The following is a 23,308-nucleotide window of genomic DNA, read 5'->3' as shown; positions in this document are numbered from 1 at the left end:
AGGAAGTTGCCTTGAAATTAATGAATTCAACACATTCATTTAATTATTGTTATAAACACTTTTAAAAACATTTTTAAACTTACGTACTTCCATGGCTACGGATTTTTGACTGTATAACAATTAATTAAATCAAATAGGCAAGGGAACTTTATTTATAGAGCACATTTCATGTGCTTTACAGTAAACAGTAATAGTGATATAGCAATAAAATAAAATAAAACATACCCATGATTCCTACACACACACACACACTAACACTGCATTTCATTTATATTTCTTTATTACTGTGTCATCTATGTTTTTAAAAGACTAGCCTTACATTTCATTTTGTAACTACATACATACCATCCAGTGATATCTCTATTGCATACATTTAGGGGGCTTCAGATTTACTGACTTCAGCAGTAACTTTCGGCGTGATATCCAACTGCACCATGGGCGACATGTACCGAGGATTTAATAAAAATGAGTCAAAGTGAAAAAGTATTGAGTCACTACAAAGATGGAACGTCGGTCGGACGTCCATGACGTTATCACGTTGTGTGACTTCCTGTTCACGTAGGGTCCCTTCCACAAGTCGTCCGCTGTTCTGGTTAAGAAGGCCAAATAGCGATATTTCGGTGAGTTTAAAATCATTTAAATTCGTAAAATCTTATTCCTTATAAAGTTCCGTTACGTCACGTCAAATAGTTAATTTCTTATCATTCATATCTGATCTTGAAATTATTACAATACCCTTAATTCACCTCAAGCGACCTTTGTGCAAAAGTCCTTGACAGTATGGGGTCTAACCTGGCTACTAATCAGCGCTAGCTCATCTTAGCAACAAACTTAACTTAAATCCATCTACCATTTATTGTGTACGGTACAGTTGTTTCTTGTGCCGCGAAATCGAGTGGTCTCAAATGGTATTTGTGTGTGCTTTGCAAGCTATTGTCAGCTAGCCCAAACAGTGTCACGCTACCGAGGTGGCGGAAAGTGCTAGCGTTACATCAGTTAGCTTATGTCAAAAATTAAAACCAACAGTAACGTAACCTAACGCACCAAAGTTAGTTTGCTGTGCCTCAGTAGGTGACTGTAACACAAAGTGAGACAAGGTTAACGGTGGCAGCCGAGAAACGGCAACGTTACATCATTCTGTACAACAGCTCGTGTTTACCATTGTCGACGTGCGGCGATGTTTTTGCGTTGCGTTTAGCAAGTTTTATCAGGCGGCGTTAAAAGTGAGGCTCGTATTACAATCTAAAACGTCGCATGTCACCGTTTATGGTTTGTCAGAATCAACCATGCACTGTTTAGATAATGCTGGGAGTAGCGAGGGATTGTTTTGACGTTGCTTAAATATGTTGAGACCAGTTTTTGCTTCAAATATTTATCATACTATAGTGCTAGTGATGGGGCGGATGAAGCCTTATGAAGCCTTATGAAACCTTATGGCAGTCCTTCAAGACTGGAACCGAACCACCACCACCACCGCGCTGTGCTGCATTCAGTATAGTTATTGCTCTTGTGCAACATGTTACAGTACAGTAATTATGCGTTGTCCAAATATCCTAGATATAAAATATTTTCACCGACTCAAAACATTAATGTGCCTTTTTTGGTGTAGTTTAGTCCGAGTGCCACTGTAGGCTCAGGGCTTTAAACTTCATGCTTGATATTTATGTGACATTTCACAGTTGCAATGTGATGTGATTGGAGAGTGATATTCACCAAATGAGCTTATGACTTTTATTACATTATTACTCAGTATCAGGAGGAAATGTTCTCATACTTAGTATTGTGTCTTTCTTTTGTACATCTCCATATTTCTCAATTACCCTCCTCTCTTCTTATCCCACTAATGTGCCGATCCCAGAGTTTAGCTGTAAAACCTTAGAGACTGTCAAACTGAATGAAGCGCTCTCTGAAGCAGCAATTGACAGTTTGAAGCATCAGACGTCATCAGTAGCGTGATATTCTTCATTTGACTTGATGTTCTTTTTTTTAATTATTTTTTTTCTAACTGTACCTCATTGTTATCGCGTCTGGTTACAGCTTTGAAGACGTGATGGCTGCAACATTGCGTTTACTTTACTCCGTGTCAAGGCCAGGTAAGATTCATATTCAGCTGCACTTACAACAAGACTAGTAAATAGAGTACAAATATAAATTCATGCAATACTCCAGTCCAGCTATTGTGACTTAGATTAGATTAGATGTAATTGAATCATGGTTAAAATGAGGAATAGCCACATGACGTGTTATTTCAAGTTACTTTGGCATGCATACACCTTGTACTGGTTTCACTGATTAATGATAATGCACTTTTTAATTTACCTTTACTGTCAGGCACTTTTGTGGCCAGCCAGAATCTCGTGAGGTCCTTCAGTGTGTCCACACAAAGGGAAGGGTTCAGTAAGTAGCACTACAACACACAAATACAGCTCATCAATACAACCCTTATATCCAATTTAAACTTTTGAAATGAACAATATTACATAATACATACTCGAGATGTAAAATGGAGAGACCATTTTCCTGACAAATTTAACCTAGTTAAGTAAACCTTTTTGTGGAAATATATATATATATATATATATCGAACACATTATTGTGTCTCAAACTGTCTGAAGGGCATTTTTAACATTTAGATATTTTCTATGAATTGTGTGATTATATTGTGTGTATTTCACCTCGCTGAATATGACGTTTTGCTGCCACATTAGCCATCACTGCTACATCTCATGTTATGGGGGCATTCTGTTCAGAAATCAATCACTTTTCTGACTTCACCCCTTTCAATTTGAACACATGTTTTCCTGCATGAGTGTCAGACTAACCAGAATGACCAACCTTTCAAAGTTGACCCATATTGGACCCCCACCCCACCTAAAGACACAGAATTAAACTGAACAGTGTGCTTCTCTGGTTATTGGAAAGCTTCCAAACAAGGTTATCCACAATTTCAGTTCTTAATTCTTTTACCTTAATTTACCAAAAAATGCATAAACTTTGTCATTTTTTGAATATTGCTTGATATAGAATGTGAAGACCCTTCTTCACATCTCCTGAAGTTTTCATGTTGTGCCTGCTGTCGGTCTGAGTCATGGATGTATTATAAGATCTGGATACCGGACCCAAAGATGGCACCAAGTCAATCCAATAAGAATTGCTCGCCTGGCACATAAGCCAAAAATTTCTAGCTTCCGGGTTTCCTTCCAGGGATAGCTGGTCGGCTATTGTTTGTTTTGATTGCCCAGGCCTATTCAGTAGTTCATTAATTCACATCTGTCTTACCCCCCCTGCTCCCACATCTGGATTCAACGCAGCAGGCCCACAAGCCTAGGACCTTGCAGGCGTGTTTGACGTTGACCATGTAGTTTACATACTCAACTAAACTAAACTTGTTTCTGTCATAGAGTATTTTGAGGCAGTTGACTGCGATAAAATCAGCTTTTCCTCCATTTTGTGTGAAGAACTTTGACATGGTTGAGTTGGAGTAGAAAGCAACCGTGCTTCTTGTTTCACAAGACAATCAAAGTCAGGTTGTTGAGAAGATGTTTGCACAAAGTTGAATCTTTCTCAAGTTTCCCACGTCACACTGCTGGCAGTTGACTCACCGGATGTAGGCTGCTGGGATAAGTCTGGCGACTTCTTTCAGTCGCCATTCTCCTCCCCTTTCGCTAACTGCACGTTACTATTTTTTCAAAGTCTGTGATTTTAACAGGTCCAGTGAGCTCCTCCAGAGCTTGCTGCACCTCTTTTGTGGAGCAGGTTTATTTATAAAACTGTCTTTCTCTGTTTTGGACAAAGCTGCCTGCAGTGCACGAATGTTGTTTAGGTTTAGTCTTTTGTGATATACACTCATAAACGTTCCCCATTCTCACACATACAGTAAGTGGTCGTATGTTGAATCCAACAGCAGCTCTCTCACCTGGTTACGTTTGTGTGTGCAGAATACGTGAATGCCCAGGAGATCCAGACAGACATGAAGTCCATCACAGACCGAGCTGCTCAGACGCTGCTGTGGACAGAACTCTTCAGAGGTCAGCTCAACTTCACACATAGAAATACAGATTCACAGATGGAACACACTGACATCATGACATGGTGCTTTTCAGCTGTTTATCTCAGGAAGGGAGAGGAGTCATCAGCCAGATGGGACTAACACACTTGTTCTTTCAACCCACAATTAATCTAGAATTAATTTTCTTTTACTAGTAGTCATACCAAAAGTAACAAATGCAGCAGCCTGGAGAAAAGGGTATTCACGTTTTCATGTGATACTGTCCTGCTCAGCAAAACAAATCTAGCTTGGTATTTATTCTTTGTCTTTACTTACTAGGTTTCTTTTGGAATGATTTCAAGATGATCACAATGTATTTTGCAGTCATGTCATGTTCATAATTACAAATGCTTCATGAAGTTTTCCTTTTTCATAAGGAGGTTATTGCATTTACACAGTGGTGGTTTGGCTGCTGGTTTTCCAAACCAGAGAAATTGCTCTTTGTCCCTGCGATCTGTACGAGTGCTTTTCTCATTCAAACCTAACCTGAATGATTTGCGTTGTGATGTCAGGTCTGGGCATGACAATGAGCTACCTGTTCAGAGAGCCCGCCACCATCAACTACCCGTTTGAGAAGGGGCCGCTGTCGCCTCGCTTCAGAGGAGAACACGCCCTGCGCAGGTGAGGATGACCACTTAATCAGAATCAGAAATATGTAGAAGTATGTATTGCACTGGGGTTTTTTTTTATGAATAGAGAATAATTAATGAGGTAGTAGTAACTGTTCACACGAGGATCATTAGTTTCTCACAATAGAAAAGATCATCATACAGATGGATACAGCATTTCACAACACTTCATTATGCTCTCCTTTTTGCAAAAACAGTCTGCCATCACATCCACTTTCCTCAGTGATTGGTGACTCCTTTTTTGTTTTTGTAAATTACACTTCTTGTTCTTTAATGCTGGTGTTGCTTGTTTTTTTTATTGTTTTTATCTGTGAAAAGAGGCTCATTGGTGCTATGAAAAGAGAAGTAAAAACATGCACTGAAAAGTTACGTAGATGGTTGATTATTTGTGAGACTTAAAAACAGACAAGCTTTACAAAAAAAAAAGAAAAGGCGTTGGTTTCATTTCATAGATTGAAAACGGCATTGAAACGATATTATCAAACTGGCAAGTGTAGGTTAGAGCCTTTTTACAACCTGATGGCTGCGTTGGAGAACAGCAGCAATGTTTATGTGTGTGGTGGGTGCTGCAGTCTCATAATTTAAAGTGTTCTGCTGTTTGTTTAGTAAGCGCGGGGGCCTCCTGTCACTTGTTTTACAAATTGTAGATGGGGGGGAATATGACTGAAAAAACATTTTCAGTCAGAAGATTCCTTTTTGCTTTAATCTCTGTAAACGTTTGTGATACTAATTAGCAAAACTTGTTATATTCATAGTGTCATGTTGCTGACCATTTGACCACATTTGACCATTTTAATCTACAACCAACTGTGCAATAAGATTGTACTAGGTGTATAGCAGCAGTCTGTGGTGTATGTATAGGCAGGTAGTAGGATTTGAGGTATCTGGGAGCTGCAGTGGTGAAGTAATGCCCTACTGCCCATTCACAATACAGAACATAGACTGCGGAGACCGCTGGCTGTCTGAAAGCACCTCAAAACCTGCATTTGGACTTAACTTTAATGGAGCGACTTAGCAGGTCAGTCAGCAGTGAGCACTTGGTGCAGGAACAGCACTCCTACATCAAGCCTTAACAAAGTTTTTTGTGATGATGTTACACCAGGTATCCTTCAGGAGAGGAGCGCTGCATTGCCTGCAAGCTGTGTGAGGCCATTTGCCCTGCCCAGGTACGCACGCACGCATGCACGCCCGCCCACACACACTCACACTCACACAGCCAGACGTTGAAAGACTGTCCACTATATGTGGCTTGGTTGCATCATGTCTGCCTTTTTTAATATGAACAAGAGAAAACTACTTTGGCTATATGTATGTTTAAACCATAAGTAACTGCCTTTACCGTGAATAGCACTTGAAATGTATGATTATATATACATTTTATGTCAGTTGTGAATAAATATAGGCATTTAGAATCGATCCTGAATAGCAGATAAGCAACGCATCTCCAACAATGTGTGTGTCCAGGCCATCACCATTGAGGCAGAGACCCGTGCCGACGGCAGCAGGAGGACGACTCGCTACGACATCGACATGACCAAGTGCATCTACTGCGGCTTCTGTCAGGAGGCGTGTCCTGTGGATGCCATTGTAGAGGTGTGTAAGATAAGATAAGATAATCCTTTATTAATTGTGTAATTTCCCCCCAGGGATCAGTAATGTATTTCTGATTCTGATGCCTCAGTGGGGAAATTTGCATTGTTACAGCAGCATACAGGATAGTGCAATAGAGACATAAGTAGAAAATCAAGACATAATAAATAAAACAATAAAGACTTATATAAAAAAAAAAGCTACTAAAACTAAAAAAACAACTATGGCTGTTGTAGTCCTTGGGGTGCTGGGTCTTTGGCACTGGTACCACGCACAATGTTTTCCACAGCCGTGGTTCTCTCTCCAGCCTCATGCTCAGGTTGAAAATGTGTTCAACTATCCCGCACAGCTGGTCTGCACAGGACTTGAGGAGTCTTGATGCTGATGCCATCTGGACCCGCAGCCTTCCTCGCCTTGATCTTCCTGAGTTCATTCCTCACCTGGTTTGTTGTGAGGGACAGATTGGAGCAGGGGGGCTGTGTGCTGGGGGTGGGGGGTGGGGCATTGGGCAGGAAGTGCAGTGGATGTGAAGGGTGGCTGTGAGCTGACTGTTGTGGGAAGGGGGGAGAAGGTGGGGGTGGGGCAGTATGCAAGGGGTGTAGACGATGGGGGCTGCAGCAGAGTGGACTGGGCCGGGGGGTGGGCAGATGCCTGATCATATCTATTGAGGAAGGTGTTCCGATCATTCACCCACTTCCGGTTGCCCACAGGGTGGGAGTTGGGTTCCCTATAACCAGAGATTGTTTTAAGGCCCTTCCAGACTCCACTGATGCTGTTCTGCTGCAGCTGATCCTCCATCTTCCTCCTGTAGCTGTTTTTGCTGTCCCTGATCCTCCATTTGAGCTCCTTCTGCACGTTCTTCAGCTCCTCCTTGTTTCCTGACTTAAAGGCCCTCTTCTTTTCCTTGATGAGAGCCTTTGTGTCCGGGGTAATCCAGGGTTTGTTGTTGGAAAAACACAGCACAGTCCTGGTAGGTACGGTATTCTCCACACAGAAGTTAATATAGTCCGTGATGCAGTGTGCGAGACTGTCAATGTCCTCCCCATGAGGATCACAAAGTACTTCCCACACTGTGTCAAAACAGTCCCTCAAAGCCTCGTCGGACCATCTTTTTTACTGTGCGAGAGACAGCTGGCTGCCTTAGTACCAGGGGTTTGTACACAGTTCCGGAGGTGCACCAGGTTGTGATCAGATCTCCCCAGGGGAGGGAGGGGTGATGAGTTATATGCCTTGGTGTTAGCATAAAACAAGTCCAGCGTCTTATTGTCTCTTGTGCGGCATGTAAATGGTAAATGATCGAGCCCCCAACCTGCTATAACCAGCTTTACCTCCCGTGCGACAGTGCAAACCACTGCGCCACCATGCCACCCATGACATACTGGGTGAGAGTGGGCAGAGTGGAGGGCGGAGAGGCATGGTTAAAGTCCCCAATAACAATAACAGGCTGCCATTACTGCGGCGCCATCTTGTGTGTGTGTGTGTGAGATCCTGTGTTACAGCACAGCGCAAACTCAGACTCACAATATCGTTGCAAACTTCTTTAAACAATCCCTTTTTTCCCCCCAACTGACTTTCACTTTTTATTCACCATCTTGCATTTAATCCATCAAATGCAATACCAGCCATTGCCCAGCAGATGTCGGCATTTTGACTTTATCAAACACAATTGCTTGTTCAGTGCCTCAGAAAGCTGTTCTGGTGACAGTTAACTGTGATTTTACATCTGTTCTTTCTTCTTTCTTTGATCCATCTCTTTTCCTTTGAATCCCCCCCCCCCCCCCCCCCTCTTAATTCCTCGCTCCATCCTCTCTCTTTCCTTCTTTCTTCAGGGTCCTAACTTTGAGTTTTCCACCGAAACCCATGAAGAACTGCTCTACAACAAGGAGAAGCTCCTCAACAACGGAGACAAGTGGGAAGCAGAGATAGCTGCCAACATACAAGCTGATTACCTCTACCGATAGACACCACACACACACACACACACACACACACACACACACACACACAGAGTGTACAGTTAGCACACACCAGCATAACCTCTCTGACACACACATACGTCCATACTGTACATACTGTAAGAAGATAGACTCAGCTGATGGATGTGCTTCAGGGTTGGAATTGGGTTTCCCGATTACATCTTTTATTTCAAACAAAACATTACCAACACTTATCCTCTGGTGTCAGTGTCTCCCCCCTTCTGATATGATGAATATACTTTGATATGTCATTGTTTGGATTACATATTTATTGTAGAAAGATGAACCCTACTCTGGCCGTGCATGACAAGTGTACAACAGTCTAGCTGTCTCAGCCAGTGAGGACCACGTGGTTGTGCTGTGACAGCATCAGTGCTGTGCGCTAATGGCAGACTCCAGACTTCATCCTGGATTTACTCTGATGTCCTACACAAGTATACATGGGTTATTGTTATTATGTTGGGTGTCAGTGCAGAGTTGTATGGTCTTTGTGCTGTTCCCACCCTGACTCAAATAATAAAATTTTGGGGGAAATGCCAAGTGTGTCGAGCGTGAATGTTTCATATTGACTAAACTGCATCTCAAAGTCGCCGCATAGAGCGCTAATGGACACTGTAGCTCCCCTGAGATGTGGTTGAAAGCTCTGGAGAAAAGCTCAGGGATTTGTTTTTGTTTTGCCTGAAAACAGATTTAAAGATTGAATCAGGGGAGTTGATGTGTCGCCTACATGCAGCTTGTGAACATGCGTCCTACTGGCTTGTGTTATGAGGTCTGCACTACGGATTTTAAGGTAACGATTCCTTATTGTTTTTAAGGGTCTGCATGTACTTCCCATTAGTTTGTAACAAAATATAAAAGAAATTAAGTCTTTTGTAAAACCAAAAATGCTGCGTTCAGATAGAAAACGATACAGAAGAATATACCATCGTTTATTTATAGACTTCTTTAGAGTGTTGAAATGGTGAAAGAATAGAAATATATTTGTCAATGTATTTCGTTTGAGGCCTAAAGCCTTTTAAAGCTGAGGTCCGTTAAAGCAGCATATATTTGATATGATTTTACTCAGTGTAAGAAAACATCAAACAGCCACAGACCTAATTAACTACAGGGCAAGATAGCCCATTTTTCTTTAGTGGATCACTATAACAACTACATTTAGTCCTCTACCAACACATAACCCCCAAAACTGGCTTGCTTAAGGTTACAATCAACTGTTGATTTTAGTATTTTCTCACTAAACCTACAATGTTCTTAAATATTATCCATGCTGTTTGCATGTATACTATATTAACATAACATCAACATGTAATCAGTCGGACTATGCTTCCTATTTATCAACTCTGGTTATATTATGTATACTGGAATGCTCCAAGGAGAGAAGAGCAGCAGAAACGTGGACATCTGAAAGAACTCACGTTTTCACCAAGGGAAATGAAAATGGAAAAAAAAATACAAGTCACAGATCTGACACGTCCAAACGGTCTCCGGTAGGCCTGTAAGGGACATGTTCTATGTTACATGTTCTGTCATCACCACAGATTTTTGTTTGGAGACAATCAGGATTATGGGTCAGACTGGTTCTTGAACTGGCTCATACTCTATTCAACTGGTTTGTGAACTGTTTGTGAACAATTTTGAGTCTAGTCTCTTTTCATTACAGTTTTTCACAATTGCTAAAACACCAAACCCCATTCTCGGAACCAGATCCCAACAGTGAAATGAAATATCTGCCCTTGGAAACAGATGTTCATGGTCCCCAGGGGATACCTCTCATGATTTTGGAGCAGGTTATGTTCCAGATAACAGATCAAATCTGAAATGAAATCTGAGTCCTTTAAAACTCAGTTGTAAGAATGATGAGTAACATTTCATGAGGTCAGTTTTATTTTTTTATTAATTTACATATTATTGTTTCATTTATATAGTTTACACAATGCACGCATGTTATTTATTTCATTTTTATTCAATATCAAACACTTGGGATTCGTACATACAAGTTTGCCCCCAATAAATGCAGTTGAACAGAACACAAGGTATGTCCATCTTACAATTAATACGGAGCCCAGACCAGCTACATGGTTACCTTTTGTATCACAACAAAAAGCTTGAACATAGTGACACTTCACACCATTAAGGACTTCATTAAACATCATTAAAACAAGATTATAAAAACTTGAAAATGTAAAGAGTCCAAAAGATCTGAACTAAAATGGTATTAGCCTGGAATTAAAATGCCACACATACACTCATATGCCATAGCTCCTCAAGAACCAAGCAGAGCTCCAGAGTTTGTGTCCCAAATCCTGAATGTAGTGACGAGTTAACCACAAAGTTATCTACAACTTCGCCCCGAGGCAGTCTGGAGGCAGACCACAGCTGACAAAAGCAGCCCTGACACTGGGAAACCCAGATGGTATGTAGCCGTTTGTAATTTTTTTGTTAAATCTGAGTTGTCCCAACTTCGACAAGTCAGACTGTTTGCCATAAAAGAAGGCAAAGCATTTTTTTTTAAATGCATTAAAAACATTAAAAAGGAAGTTCTGTTTCATCATCAGCTATACCTCCTTGGAAATTCATTATGCCATTAATAGATACAAGTCTGCAGCAGAAATTAAAGGAGAAACCTAAACTGGTACCAAAGTGGACAATAGTGCAAAACTATATTGACCAACAGCAACATAAGATATTCATATTTACAGACTGGGCACCCAGGTGCTGCATTCTTCATCCCTCATTGTGAGGTAGTCATCATGCAGGCAGGATATCATGTATGAAATCTTTCATATGCTACTTAGACTATATTATGGGGGATTGGATCTTTCCTACCTTTGGGTTCCTGCTCATGTAGAGCTGGAAGGAAATGAGGAGGTTTACATATTGGTGATATGTCAAAATTATCCAAATGACAGTTAATTGACATATAAGTACTGTTAAGTAAAGCAGAGGTTAAAACTATCATAAAGGAGTATATGCGTAAAACCTGGCAGGAATACTGGGACTGAAGTAGCACAGGAGGGCATCTTTACAACATTCAAAAACATGTAGGCGGTGGGGGAATACGAAGCGAGGGTCCAAAGGAGAGATAGTCATTACCCGTCTGAGAATAGGACATAATGGACTACTCACTGTAATAAACCGGAAACTGATGGCAACAGGTATGATGAAGAAAGAAGGGATTAATATCAGCACTAAATGGTGGAAAACACATTACACTGGGAAAGACATCATTGAAAGTGGGCATTCTTCTAAATAAAAAACAAAGAGTAACAGGAATAAAAATAAGAATTTAGTTGATTTTTGTTTTCTGCCGTGCTACTGCTCCAGTCCAGTAGATGGCGGTAATGCGCCTATAACCTGGTTTGCCAACCGCCTTTAAAATTTATTTCTTTCCAAGATGGTGGTATTTTCGTGGCTGCAGGTCATGCAAAAGAGACACCGTCGAGGTGAAAAGGTTATCTGTTCCACTCTGTTTTCACGGTTTGTCCGTCGGCGGTCATTTCTAGCACTTCAAGTGGAGAGCTGACGGCAGTCCAGCGTATAAGTGTATAGCTTGTTAGCTCGGACGCGTTATGCTAGGCCGCTACTGTGTGAAGTTAGCCCTGTGCTAGACGAGCCTGGTTGTTGTTTGTTGTAGTGAGATACGTGGACATAACTTCGAATGTAGACTGTTTACATCGTGAAGTATGTGACAAATCTGAAACACGTGTTAAAATATCAACAGCCTAGTTGAACGACGCAATTTTTTTGTTCCAAATTGATGTCATGTTGACGTGAGGGTCTACAAACTACCCACCTAATATCGGACCACTTGGAGTAATCCAATACTGGGTTAAATGATCGCGATATTACAAGAAATCAAGCTAAAGGTCACAGCGGGGCATGTGTAACGTTATGTATTAAACAAAAGAGCAGGTGTAGACTGGATATACACCAGCAAGGAAGGTTTTGGTTGAGAAAAGAAGACGTGAATGAACTTTCAATCTACAGGAATATCAGTAGCATCAGACATAATGTAAGCACACCGCAGAGGCCTGATCAATGCGACATTACGGTTTTAGTGGCCTGACCAGTCTGTTTTTTTAATTTGATGATTTCAGAGTTGAGACGCGCTGACGCTGAAGAACAGCATCTGGAGGACTCTGACTTTCACAAATAAGGCAGCGAAATGAGTTCTTCAGAAGAGGTGAGATCAAACGCTTTTCCAGTATTTTGTCGTGACTACGACCGTCATAGGTTAAAGCCTAGCCACCACATGCTGCAGCACCTTTTCAGGTCACTCTGCTGCAGCACCGAAATGTCGAGAATAACGGCGAACTTTCAGCGTTAGTGCCTTTGCTCCCTCACTCCAGGATGCTTCCCATTGAGAAGCTCAGGGAAGCGGTTGTGAGCTGCACTTTATCGGAGGTGGTTAAGTGAACATTTGTGTGGACAATGAGCTACGCAGAGGTGCGATTTATGCCTGATCAGAAGTGTTTTCAAACGGTCAATCTCTGATAAAGAGCAGCGTGCAGCCCTATACTTTGTCTCATGCTATCACAGTCCCAATAAACACACAATTATATAGCACTATATTTTTTTTTAAAAACAAGACAACTTAAAACAATAAAATGATAAAGGAATCATTGAAATGCTATTTTAAGAAGGTGTGATTTTAAAATAAGAAACAGAGTTTGCAGCCCTGATCTCCTCAGTCTTCAGTTTCCAAGAGCCTGAACTGCAAAGGTGGGGTCGGGTTGATCGGGTTCAGTACGTTCTGGGACCCAAACGATTACTGTCAATAGTCTTATGTCGACTACTTTCAACGCAATCAATGACATTTAATTGCAATTATGGATATACTGTAGGGAAACAAAAGCCATGGCTTGGACGTGGAAATAAAGTCTGGGACCATTTCCGTAAGACAAATTCCATCACTTCAACATGCCATATTAATTATTTCAAATGACTTCTACCTTGCTGTTTTGGAATGAGTCCTAAAACCTGGAAATTAGTTTTTTGAATGGATTTTTGGTAGATGCCTGAAATAAGGTCTGCAGTTAACACGAGCTTAAGAGATTTCAACATTTTGTTCTACGACATAAAATACGTCAGTAGACACCCCACTCGTGAATTTTGAAGCTTTTACATGTCTTAAAAAAGGCGCTTTCTGACAAGAAAGAGACTACAGAGGTTGTCGCGGACATTAAACATCTTCATGTCGAACAGTCATCTACTCACTAGTCTGCCTTTACAGCCCCGTTGTGTTCAGAATCAGAATCAGAATCAGAAATACTTTATTGATCCCCGGGGGGAAATTGTACAGTACCGGTGCTCCCATTCCAGAGTAGAAAAATAGCATAATTTAGAACTAAAGGTATGTACAAAATATAAAAATAAGAAATAGAAAATAAAAAATATACACATTTACAGTATTTAAGTGAAGTGAGGTAAAAAAAAATATATATATACAGTAACAATGTATATATATGTATGGATGTGTTGCACTGTAGTGTATAACTATATATGTATTGCACTATACATGTATTGCACTTAAACATTCACAATAAATAGTGAGGTAGTGTATGATAGGTGAAGTAGATACAGATACAGATTTCCAGTTTCTTCCTGAGTGTCTGACACTCAGAGGGAGGAGTTGAACAGTCTGATGGCCACAGGCAGGAATGATTTCCTGTGGCGCTCTGTTGTACATTTGGGAGCAATGAGTCTCCCACTGAAGCTGCTCTTGTGTCCGACCAGTACGTCATGGAGAGGATGTGAGACATTGTCCAAGATGCCCCGCAGCTTAGACTTTTTGTTTATACTTTATATCTATCTGTCTATATATCTATATCTATCTATATTCTCTTAAAAGTGAAGCTTAGCGGTGGTGACGTTGAAGTAATGAATGGTGTAGTTCATATACAGCGTTAGCTTTTAACTTATGGCGATTCCATTTACGCTTCAAGAATCCTAAAAGTGGTGTTCATCAGTGAAGATTATCTTGCTGAACAAAACATGTGAGAATCATAAACTTTTGTTTTGCCACAGAGTTTATTTTCTGCAATAATCCCATGGAGAAATCCCGCTGGCTTTTTGTCGAGGGAACCAGGGCGATGCTAACTTCTGGGGTGGCCTACAAAAACATGTCATCCCTGCAACGCTCTATTAAGCTACCACCAATGAAACTGAAAGCTTGATATTTCATAATGGAAGCCAGTGGGATTATGTAATTTAGGCCACTTAAAGGCTTTTACTTTGAAAGTTTCATTGACACCAGTTTAACATTGATTGAAAAATCAGCCAAGTGGAAGCAATTGTAAGTAGTTCATTGAATGAAATGAAAAGTGGGCTAGCAGTATTTTATCAAGTCCTCCACTCTGACCTTTATTTCTGTCTCTGTTTTCCTCAGTTGAAACAGAGAGACACAGACAGCAGCAGACCTCACCGCTGTCAGAAGTGCCAGAAATCCTTCAGCCGGATTTGTAGTCTAAGAAGACACGAAGCCACTCACGCCGCAGAGAAACTGTACCACTGTGAACAATGTGGCGGCAGTTTCAGCCAACTCAATACGTACAAGCTACACCTGCAAACCCACGCTGAAGAGACACCGCACTGCTGCGACCAGTGCGGGAGGCATTTCAGCAACCAGAGTTCATACAGAAAACACCTGCGTGACCACACGGGGCCATACCAGTGTGACCAATGTGAGAAGAGTTTCAGTCAGTGGGGTAATTTCACAGTACACCAGCGTGTACACACTGGAGAGAAACCACACCACTGTGAGAAATGTGGGAAAAGTTTCCGTTGCTTAAGCACGTTCAAGAACCACACGCGGACCCACACCGGAGAGAAACCTTATTGCTGTGACTATTGTGGGAAGCGATTCACTCAGTTTAGTACTTACAACCAACACCTGCGTATCCACACCGGCGAGAAGCCATATCGGTGTGAACAGTGTGGGAAGAGTTTCAGCCGCTCGAGTAATTACAAGCAGCACCAGCGTGTCCACACCGGAGAGAAATCGAACTGGTGTGACCAATGCGGGAAAAGCTTCGGTCGGCTAGGAAGCTACATCCGACACCTACGGGTCCACACTGGTGAGAAGCCATACTGGTGTGACCAGTGTGGTAAAGGCTTCAGCCAGCCAGGGAGTTACAACCAACACCTGCGCATCCACACCGGAGAGAAACCGTACTGGTGTCCACAGTGTAAGAAATTCTTCGCGTGGTCTCTGTCCCTGAAGAAGCATCGCTGTGTCGAAATAGATGAGGAGAGCTCCGATTTTGTGTTGGAGAGAAAGTGAGTTGTGATGCACAGCAGTGTGTTTGAGCTACTGTTATACAAATATAAAAACTATGTAAATCTAAATCTATAATGTTGACAATAAGGTTGGAATTTTCATAGGAGCATGTTTGTTTCCAAAATGTCACGACTTCGTTAACTTACATTTATATTCGTTTTGCACACCTTACTGCAATTTGCACACTTGTACGTGCTCAACAGGCCATACTTAACATGTTCATGTACTGCCGCTCCAACATGTGAATTTAAATATAGTATCTCTCTATCTATCTATGTTTTGTACAGTCAGTATTTTTACTTGCGACCGACTTGTTTGGACTATTAGGTCGCTGGTTTTGACGACTGTAAGAAAAACACTGAACATCATCCGGCTTATCATGTAAGAAAGCACAAGTGTGTTCCCCTCAACATGAAACTGTTGATCAGAATCTGTAGCCCCCCTTGGCTTTACAGAGCTTTATAGAGACTTTCAGCTCATTGTTTAGCTGGTTTGGTTCACTCTCGCCACACCACGAAAATGTTGTGTTGGGCTGCAGCAGAACCAGCAGACAGATATAGTTAGAGACTAGCTGGTGAACATAGGGGAGCATTTAGCAGCTAAAGAGAGACAATTTTCCCTCAGGAGTTGGTAGAGACCAAAAACAGAGCTAACAGAGAGAATATTGGACTTCCATTCATCAGGTGACACAAACACTGACTCCTCATGAAGGATCATGTTGCTATCATGTTGCTCTGTAACTGCTGGATGTGAAAATAAGCAGCTGTTTGTTAACGTCAACAACTTAAAAGGTGATGTGTCAATGTTGTGTTCACTTCTTCAGAAACGCTTTTCTGCTGCCCCCAAGTGGCCAAAACAAAATCAGTTATTGTGGGTATAACCAGTATATGTAAGTAAGTATATTATCCTGAGGTGTTTCTGCTACTTTATGATTGATTCATTCTGTCAGAGAGACCTCTGTATGTATGAGGTTGTTAAATAAAGTATAGATCTGTGAAAACACATTTTGCTTTCTCTTTAATGTTTTCACATTAGAAATCGGCAGCAGATTTCCAGAGTCCCAGTTTGGTTGGTGTCCACATTTCTTGTTTGTACAAAATGTGAAATTACCTGAATTTCTCATACAATAACTCTTCTACACTCTGAATATTACTATATAAGCGCATGTATGGCTGTAACCAAATAAGTATGCATTTGCAGATCAGATGGAAATACGGCTAAAGCAAACAACAAGCATGGTTAAACTATGGTGGTGAAAATGGGGACAAATGGCGTCTTCTCAGCCACTTTGTCACAGTGCCATAGACAATAAGAGTTCTAGAATGTTGGTCCCAGTGACTCAACAATGAGATTTTCTCTGCAGAACTTCACACATTCTTCAACCTGAGTTCGCTCTGTTCATTTGTGTCTGACGGATCAACTGTTTGAGTGCTCTCCAGTCGTTCGCTGAACTGAACATTTCGTTGCTGCTTTGACATTTGAACCTGTTCTGTATTTTGATATACAGCAACAAAATAACTATAGAGTTTGTAGAAGGAAGCAGAGGCATCTACAGACCCATCAGGGTATGTGAGTGTTTTTTTTTCACTGGAGTTTACTGGCTCATCAGAATCAGAATCAGAAACTGTTTACAGTATTGCCAAGTAACATACATTACAAGGAATTTGCTGTGGTCTGAAGGTGCTATTGTTTTGATAACAAATAAGTAGAATATAAAAGCTAAAATAAGAATAAAAATAAGATAAGATAAATAACAACAGTGCAGTGAACTGAATAAAGTAAAGTGTCCAGATAAAGTGTCCAGTAGGGGGTGGGTGCGTTAATGTAACGCAGTGGGGACAGGGGTGATGTACGTTAATATAACGTATAACTTGTGTTTGTGTTCTGGGGGGGGGTCAGTGAGAGTTTGTCAGGTTGACTGCAGAGGGGAAGAAACCGTTTTTGTGGTGGGAGGTTTTGGTCCTGATGGACCGCAGCCTCCTGCCAGAGGGGAGGGGGTCGAACAGATGGTGTCTGGGGTGGGAGGGGTCGGCAGCGATCTTCCCTGCTCTCCTCAGGGTCCTGGAGGAGTACAGGTACTGAAGAGATGGAAGGTTGCAGCCAATCACCCTCTCTGCAGAGCGGATGATACGCTGCAGTCTGCGTCTGTCCTTGGTGGAGGCAGCAGCGTACCAGACGGTGATGGAGGAGGTGAGGATGGACTCTATGATGGCAGTGTAGAAGTGAACCAGCATTTTTTGAGGCAGGTTAAACTTCCTCAGCTGCCTCAGGAAGTACATCCTCTGTTGGGCTTTCTTGATGAGGGAGCTGATGTTCAGCTCCCACCGGAGGTCCTGGCTGATGATGGAGCCCAGGAAACGGAAGAACTCCACAGTGTCCACTGGAGAGTCACACAGGGTGATGGGGGCGGGTGGGGCTGCGCTCTTCCTAAAGTCAACAACCATCTCCACTGTCTTTGCAGCGTTAAGCTCCAGGTTGTTGCTGTTGCACCAGGTCACCAGGTGGTCAATCTCCCACCTGTAGGCAGACTCATCCTCTCCAGAGATGAGTCCGATGAAGGTGGTGTCGTCCGCGAACTTCAGGAGCTTGACAGACTGGTGACTGGATGTGCAGCTGTTGGTGTACAGGGAGAAGAGTAGAGGAGAAAGAACGCAGCCTTGAGGGGAGCCGGTGCTGATCGTCCGCGAATCTGAGACGTGTTTCCTCAGCTTCACGTGCTGCTTCCTGTCAGACAGGAAATCTGTGATCCACCTGCAGGTGGGGTCAGGCACGTTGAGCTGGGAGAGCTTGTCCTGAAGAAGAGCCGGGACGATCGTGTTGAAGGCAGAGCTGAAGTCCACAAACAGGATCCTGGCATAGGATCCTTGGGAGTCCAGGTGCTGGAGGATGTGGCATGTCTCCAGTGAGGTGTTGAAGATGTCTGTGTACACCGGAGACAGCTGATCGGCGCAGTGCTTCAGGCAGGATGGGGAGATGGAGTCTGGTCCAGCAGCTTTACGCGGGTTTTGTCTCTTGAAGAGTCTGTTCACATCTCTTTCAAGGACAGACAGAGGTGTCGATGCTGGAGGAGTGGGGGGCGCTGTGGGGGTAGGAGGTGTGAGAGTTCAGCCCCAGGTGTGATGAGGGGGTTGGGGCTGTTGGGCTGGAGCTGGTGGGTGATGGTGTCAGGACTGTCCCATTGTCTTTCAAAGCGACAGTAGAAGTCGTTGAGGCTGTTGGCGAGGCGTCGGTCGTTAGCAGAGTTGGGGGCTCTTGGCTTGTAGTTGGTGATCTGCCTGAGCCCCCTCCACACAGAAGCAGAGTCGTTGGAGGAGAACTGGTCTTGTAGTCTCTCTGAGTACAGTCGTTTAGCTTCCCTCACCGCCTTGCTAAACTTGTACTTGGCTTCCTTAAACTCTGCTCTGTTGCCACTCTTAAACGCCTCTTCCTTTTCCAACCTCAGCTGTCGCAGTCTTGCTGTGAACCAGGGTTTGTCGTTGTTGTAACTCACCCTGGTCCGAGTTGGTACGCAGCAGTCTTCACAGAAGCTGATATATGACGTCACAGCCTCTGTGTACTCATCCAGACTGTTGGTAGCAGTCCTGAAAACATCCCAGTCAGTACAGTCCAAACACGCCTTCAGGTCCTCTGCAGCTTCACTGGTCCACTTCTTCGAAGTTCTCACAACAGGCTTAGAAAGTTTTAATTTCTGCCTGTATGCGGGAATCAGGTGGACCATGTCGTGGTCAGAGTGTCCAAGTGCAGCGCGGGTGACGGCGAGAAAAGCGTTACTGACTGTGGTGTAACAGTGATCCAGAGTGTTCCCCTCCCTGGTGGGGCATTTAATAAACTGTTTGTATTTTGGGAGTTCATGTCTGAGGTTACCTTTGTTAAAGTCACCGAGGACAATAACTAAGGAGTCCGGGTTGGTCTGCTCCGTTTCCAGTATCTGGTCGGCGAGTGCGCGCTGTTGGCACGTTGGCCTCCGGTGGAATGTAAACACCGACCAGAATGAGTGAAGCGAACTCACGGGGGGAGTAGTAGGGTTTACAGTTTATGAAAAAAGTTTCCAGGGAAGGAGAGCAATGCCGTCGCGTCACTGTCACGTCGTTACACCAGCTGCTGTTGATGTAGAAACAAATACCTCCACCCTTTGTTTTGCCGGAGAGGTGCGCGTCGCGGTCCGCTCGGAGAAGCTGGAATCCGTCCAGCTGCAGCGCCGCGTCGGGAGTTCTTTCCCCCAGCCATGTCTCCGTGAAGCACAAAACAGCAGATGAATAAAAGTCCTTGTTTCTCCTCATCAGCAGCAGGAGCTCGTCCATCTTATTCCCCAGTGAGCGCACGTTAGAGAGAAATATTCCGGGTAGCGGTGTGCGTTGTCCTCGCCGGCGAAGACGCACGAGCGCACCGGCACGTTTCCCTCTACGTCGACGTAGAGCTGCATAGGTGAGAGCACCTTTGACCAGAATGTCCCATAAAACAGTTAAAGGTGCAAGAAATTCGGGAAACAAATCCACTGGAGTTGTTCCCCTGATGTTCATGAGCTCTTCTCTGGTGAAAGAGCTCCGTGAACCAAAACAAAAAACACTGTTTACAAACAAAACAAGGCAAAACAATGCGCTCCAACAGACCGAGGCAGCCATCCGCGGCGCCATCTTGGATCATATCATCAGAATCAGAATCAGAATCAGAAATACTTTATTGATCCCCGGGGGGAAATTGTACAGTACCGGTGCTCCCATTCAAGAGTAGAAAGTAGCATAATTTAGAACTAAAAGTTTGTACAAAATATAAAAATAAGAAATACAAAATACAAAATATACACATTTACAGTATTTAAGTGAAATGAGGTGAAATGAAAAATGAAATGAAAATACAAAATATACACATTTACAGTATTTAAGTGAAATGAGGTAAAAATATATACAATAACAATGTATATGTATGTATGTGTTGCACTAAAGTGTGTGACTATATATGTATTGCACTTAAACATTTTGAATAAATAGTGAGGTGGTGTATGAACAGGTGAGGTAGATACAGATACGGATTCCAGTCTCTTCCTGAGTGTCTGACATTCAGAGAGAGGAGTTAAACAGTCTGATGGCCACAGGCAGGAATGATTTCCTGTGTCGCTCAGTTGTGCATTTGGGAGCAATGAGTCTCCCACTGAAGGTGCTCTTGTGTCCGACCAGTACGTCATGGAGAGGATGTGAAACATTGTCCAAGATGCCCCGCAGCTTAGACAGCATCCTCCTCTCTGACACCACCGTCAGAGAGTCCAGCTCCACCCCCACAACGTCACTGGCCTTGCGGATCAGTTTGTTTAGTCTGTTGGAGTCCGCCACCCTCAGCCTGCTGCCCCAGCATGCAACAGCATAGAGGATAGCACTGGCCACCACAGACTCATAAAACATCCTCAGCATAGTCCGGCAGATGTTGAAGGACCTCAGCCGCCTCAGAAAGTAGAGACGGCTCTGGCCCTTCCTGTAGAGGGCATTAGTGTTCTTTACCCAGTCCAGTTTATTGTCTATGTGAACTCCCAGATACTTGTAATCCTCTACAATGTCCACACTGGCCCCCTGGATGGAAACAGGGGTCATCAGCGCCTTGGTCCTCCTCAGATCCACAGTCAGTTCCTTTGTCTTTGTCACGTTGAGCTGTAGATGGTTCTGCTCGCACCATGTGACAAAGTTGTCCACAGCAGCCCTGTACTCCTCTTCATCACCCTTACTGATACATCCAACTATTGCTGAGTCGTCAGAAAACTTCTGAAGATGGCAGGTCTCAGTGCAGTAGCTGAAGTCCGTGGTGTAGACGGTGAAGAGGAAGGGAGAGAGGACAGTCCCCTGCGGGGCCCCGGTGTTGCTGACCACTCTGTCTGACACACAGTGTTGTAAGCGCACATACTGTGGTCTGCCAGTCAGGTAGTTGACAATCCAGGACACGAGGGGGGCATCCACCTGCATCTCCGTCAGCTTCTCACCCAGTAGAGCCGGACGGATGGTGTTGAACGCACTGGAGAAGTCAAAGAACATGACTCTCACAGTGCTCGCCGGCTTGTCCAGGTGGGCGTAGACGCGGTTGAGCAGGTAGATGATGGCATCCTCCACTCCAAGTCGGGGCTGATAGGCGAACTGAAGGGGGTCCAAGTGTGTCTTGACCAAGGGCCGGAGCTGCTCTAGGACGAGTCTCTCCAGGGTCTTCATGATGTGGGAGGTCAGTGCCACGGGTCTGTAGTCCTTGGAGCCACTGGGTCGCGGCGTCTTTGGAACAGGAACAAGGCAGGATGTCTTCCACAGCACGGGGACCCTCTGAAGACTAAGGCTCATGTTGAAGACGTGGTGAAGTACTCCACATAGCTGGGGGGCACAGGCTTTAAGCACCCTGGGGCTGACACCATCGGGGCCTGCAGCCTTGCTGGAGTGGAGTCTCCTCAGCTGTCTTCTAACATGGTCGGCAGTGAAGCACATTGTAGAGGTGACCGGTTGGGGAGGGGTGGAGTCATCAGGTTGAAGAGTGCCGTCAGCCTGGGGACTGGGGGACGAGGTGTGAGGAAAGCTCTCACAGGGGGGTGGGGGGCTGTGAGGAGCAGGAGGGGGAGGGGGGAGTGGAATAGGTGAAGGTTGGAGGCAGACAGCGGAAGAGTCATGGGGGGGTTGAGCAGGGCCCACAGAGTCAAATCTGTTGAAAAACAGATTCAGTTCGTTGGCCCGGTCCACACTGCCTTCAGCTCCTCTGTTGTTGCTCGGCCTGTAGCCCGTGATGGTCCTCATTCCACTCCAGACCTCTCTGGTGTTGTTCTGCTGGAGTTTCCACTCCAGCTTCCTCCTGTACTTCTCCTTGGCCTCCCTGATCTTTACCTTCAGTTCCCCCTGGATCGTTCTCACCTCGTCTCTGTTGCCAGCTCTGAAGGCCCTCTTCTTTTTGTTCAGTATGGCCTTGATGTCCTTTGTCACCCATGGCTTGTTGTTAGAATAACAATGGACAGTCCTTGCTGGTACAGTGGAGTCCACACAGAAGTTGATGTAGTCTGTGATGCACTCTGTGAGCCCATCAATGTCCTCTCCATGCGGCTCACAGAGTGCCTGCCAGTCAGTCACCTCAAAACATCCCTGAAGTGTCTCATAAGCCTCCTCTGACCATCTCCTCACTGTCCTCGTGGTTGCAGGCTGGCTCTTGACTAGAGGCACATAACAGGGGTTGAGGTGCACTAGGTTGTGGTCTGACCTACCCAGAGGGGGGAGGGGAGAGGAGCTGTATGCATCCTTAATGTTAGCATACAGCAAGTCCAGGGTCCTCTCCTCTCTAGTGGGACAGCTCACATACTGTGTGATGGTGGGAAGTGTCCTAGCCATGGTGACGTGGTTGAAGTCACCCGAAATAGCAATGAGTGCATTCGGGTGTTGAGTCTGTAAACGGGCTATGGCGGAGTGAATGACGTCACACGCCGACTTCGGGTTGGCAGAGGGGGGGATGTAAACAGTCACAACAATGGCATGTGAGAATTCCCTGGGCAAATAATACGGCCTGAGTCCAACAGCCAACAGTTCAATGTCCGGGCAACATACACTATCCTTGATGGTGATGTGGGAAGGATTGCACCACCGGTTGTTAACGAGAACGGCAAGTCCCCCTCCTTTACGCTTACCGCTCCCGGTGCAATCCCTGTCGGCCCGGACGGTCTGAAAGCCATCGATGGAAACGTTGTCGTCGGGAATGTCCTGGTGCAGCCATGTCTCCGTAAAGCACATTAAACTACACTCCCGGTACTCCCTCTGACTCCTGGCCAGCGCCGTCAGCTCGT

At 44.0% G+C, this 23,308-nt stretch overlaps 2 protein-coding genes across 2 annotated transcripts; both read left to right on the top strand.

Moving 5' to 3' along the window:
* The first annotated feature begins 524 nt into the window (after window positions 1-524).
* On the top strand, window positions 525-8,783 carry ndufs8a (NADH:ubiquinone oxidoreductase core subunit S8a). Its single transcript, XM_070922132.1, is given in 9 exon segments — window positions 525-611; window positions 613-620; window positions 2,038-2,093; window positions 2,332-2,397; window positions 3,939-4,028; window positions 4,561-4,669; window positions 5,780-5,843; window positions 6,142-6,270; window positions 8,097-8,783. Coding segments are annotated over 9 exon segments (741 nt in total). The 3' UTR covers window positions 8,229-8,783.
* A 2,877-nt stretch (window positions 8,784-11,660) lies between these two features.
* LOC139299208 (zinc finger protein 79-like) lies at window positions 11,661-16,513 on the top strand. The gene is made up of 3 exons (XM_070922112.1): window positions 11,661-11,686; window positions 12,341-12,426; window positions 14,632-16,513. Exons 2-3 carry the CDS (start codon window positions 12,409-12,411, stop codon window positions 15,523-15,525), a joined length of 912 nt encoding a protein of 303 aa, XP_070778213.1. The 5' UTR covers window positions 11,661-11,686; window positions 12,341-12,408; the 3' UTR covers window positions 15,526-16,513.
* The last annotated feature ends 6,795 nt before the right edge of the window (window positions 16,514-23,308 follow it).

The sequence above is a fragment of the Enoplosus armatus genome, chromosome 2 (assembly GCF_043641665.1).
Source record: "Enoplosus armatus isolate fEnoArm2 chromosome 2, fEnoArm2.hap1, whole genome shotgun sequence".
Taxonomy (NCBI): domain Eukaryota; kingdom Metazoa; phylum Chordata; class Actinopteri; order Centrarchiformes; family Enoplosidae; genus Enoplosus; species Enoplosus armatus.
Note: the sequence above shows the minus strand (reverse complement) of the source record. Positions and strands in the feature narration are given on the sequence as shown.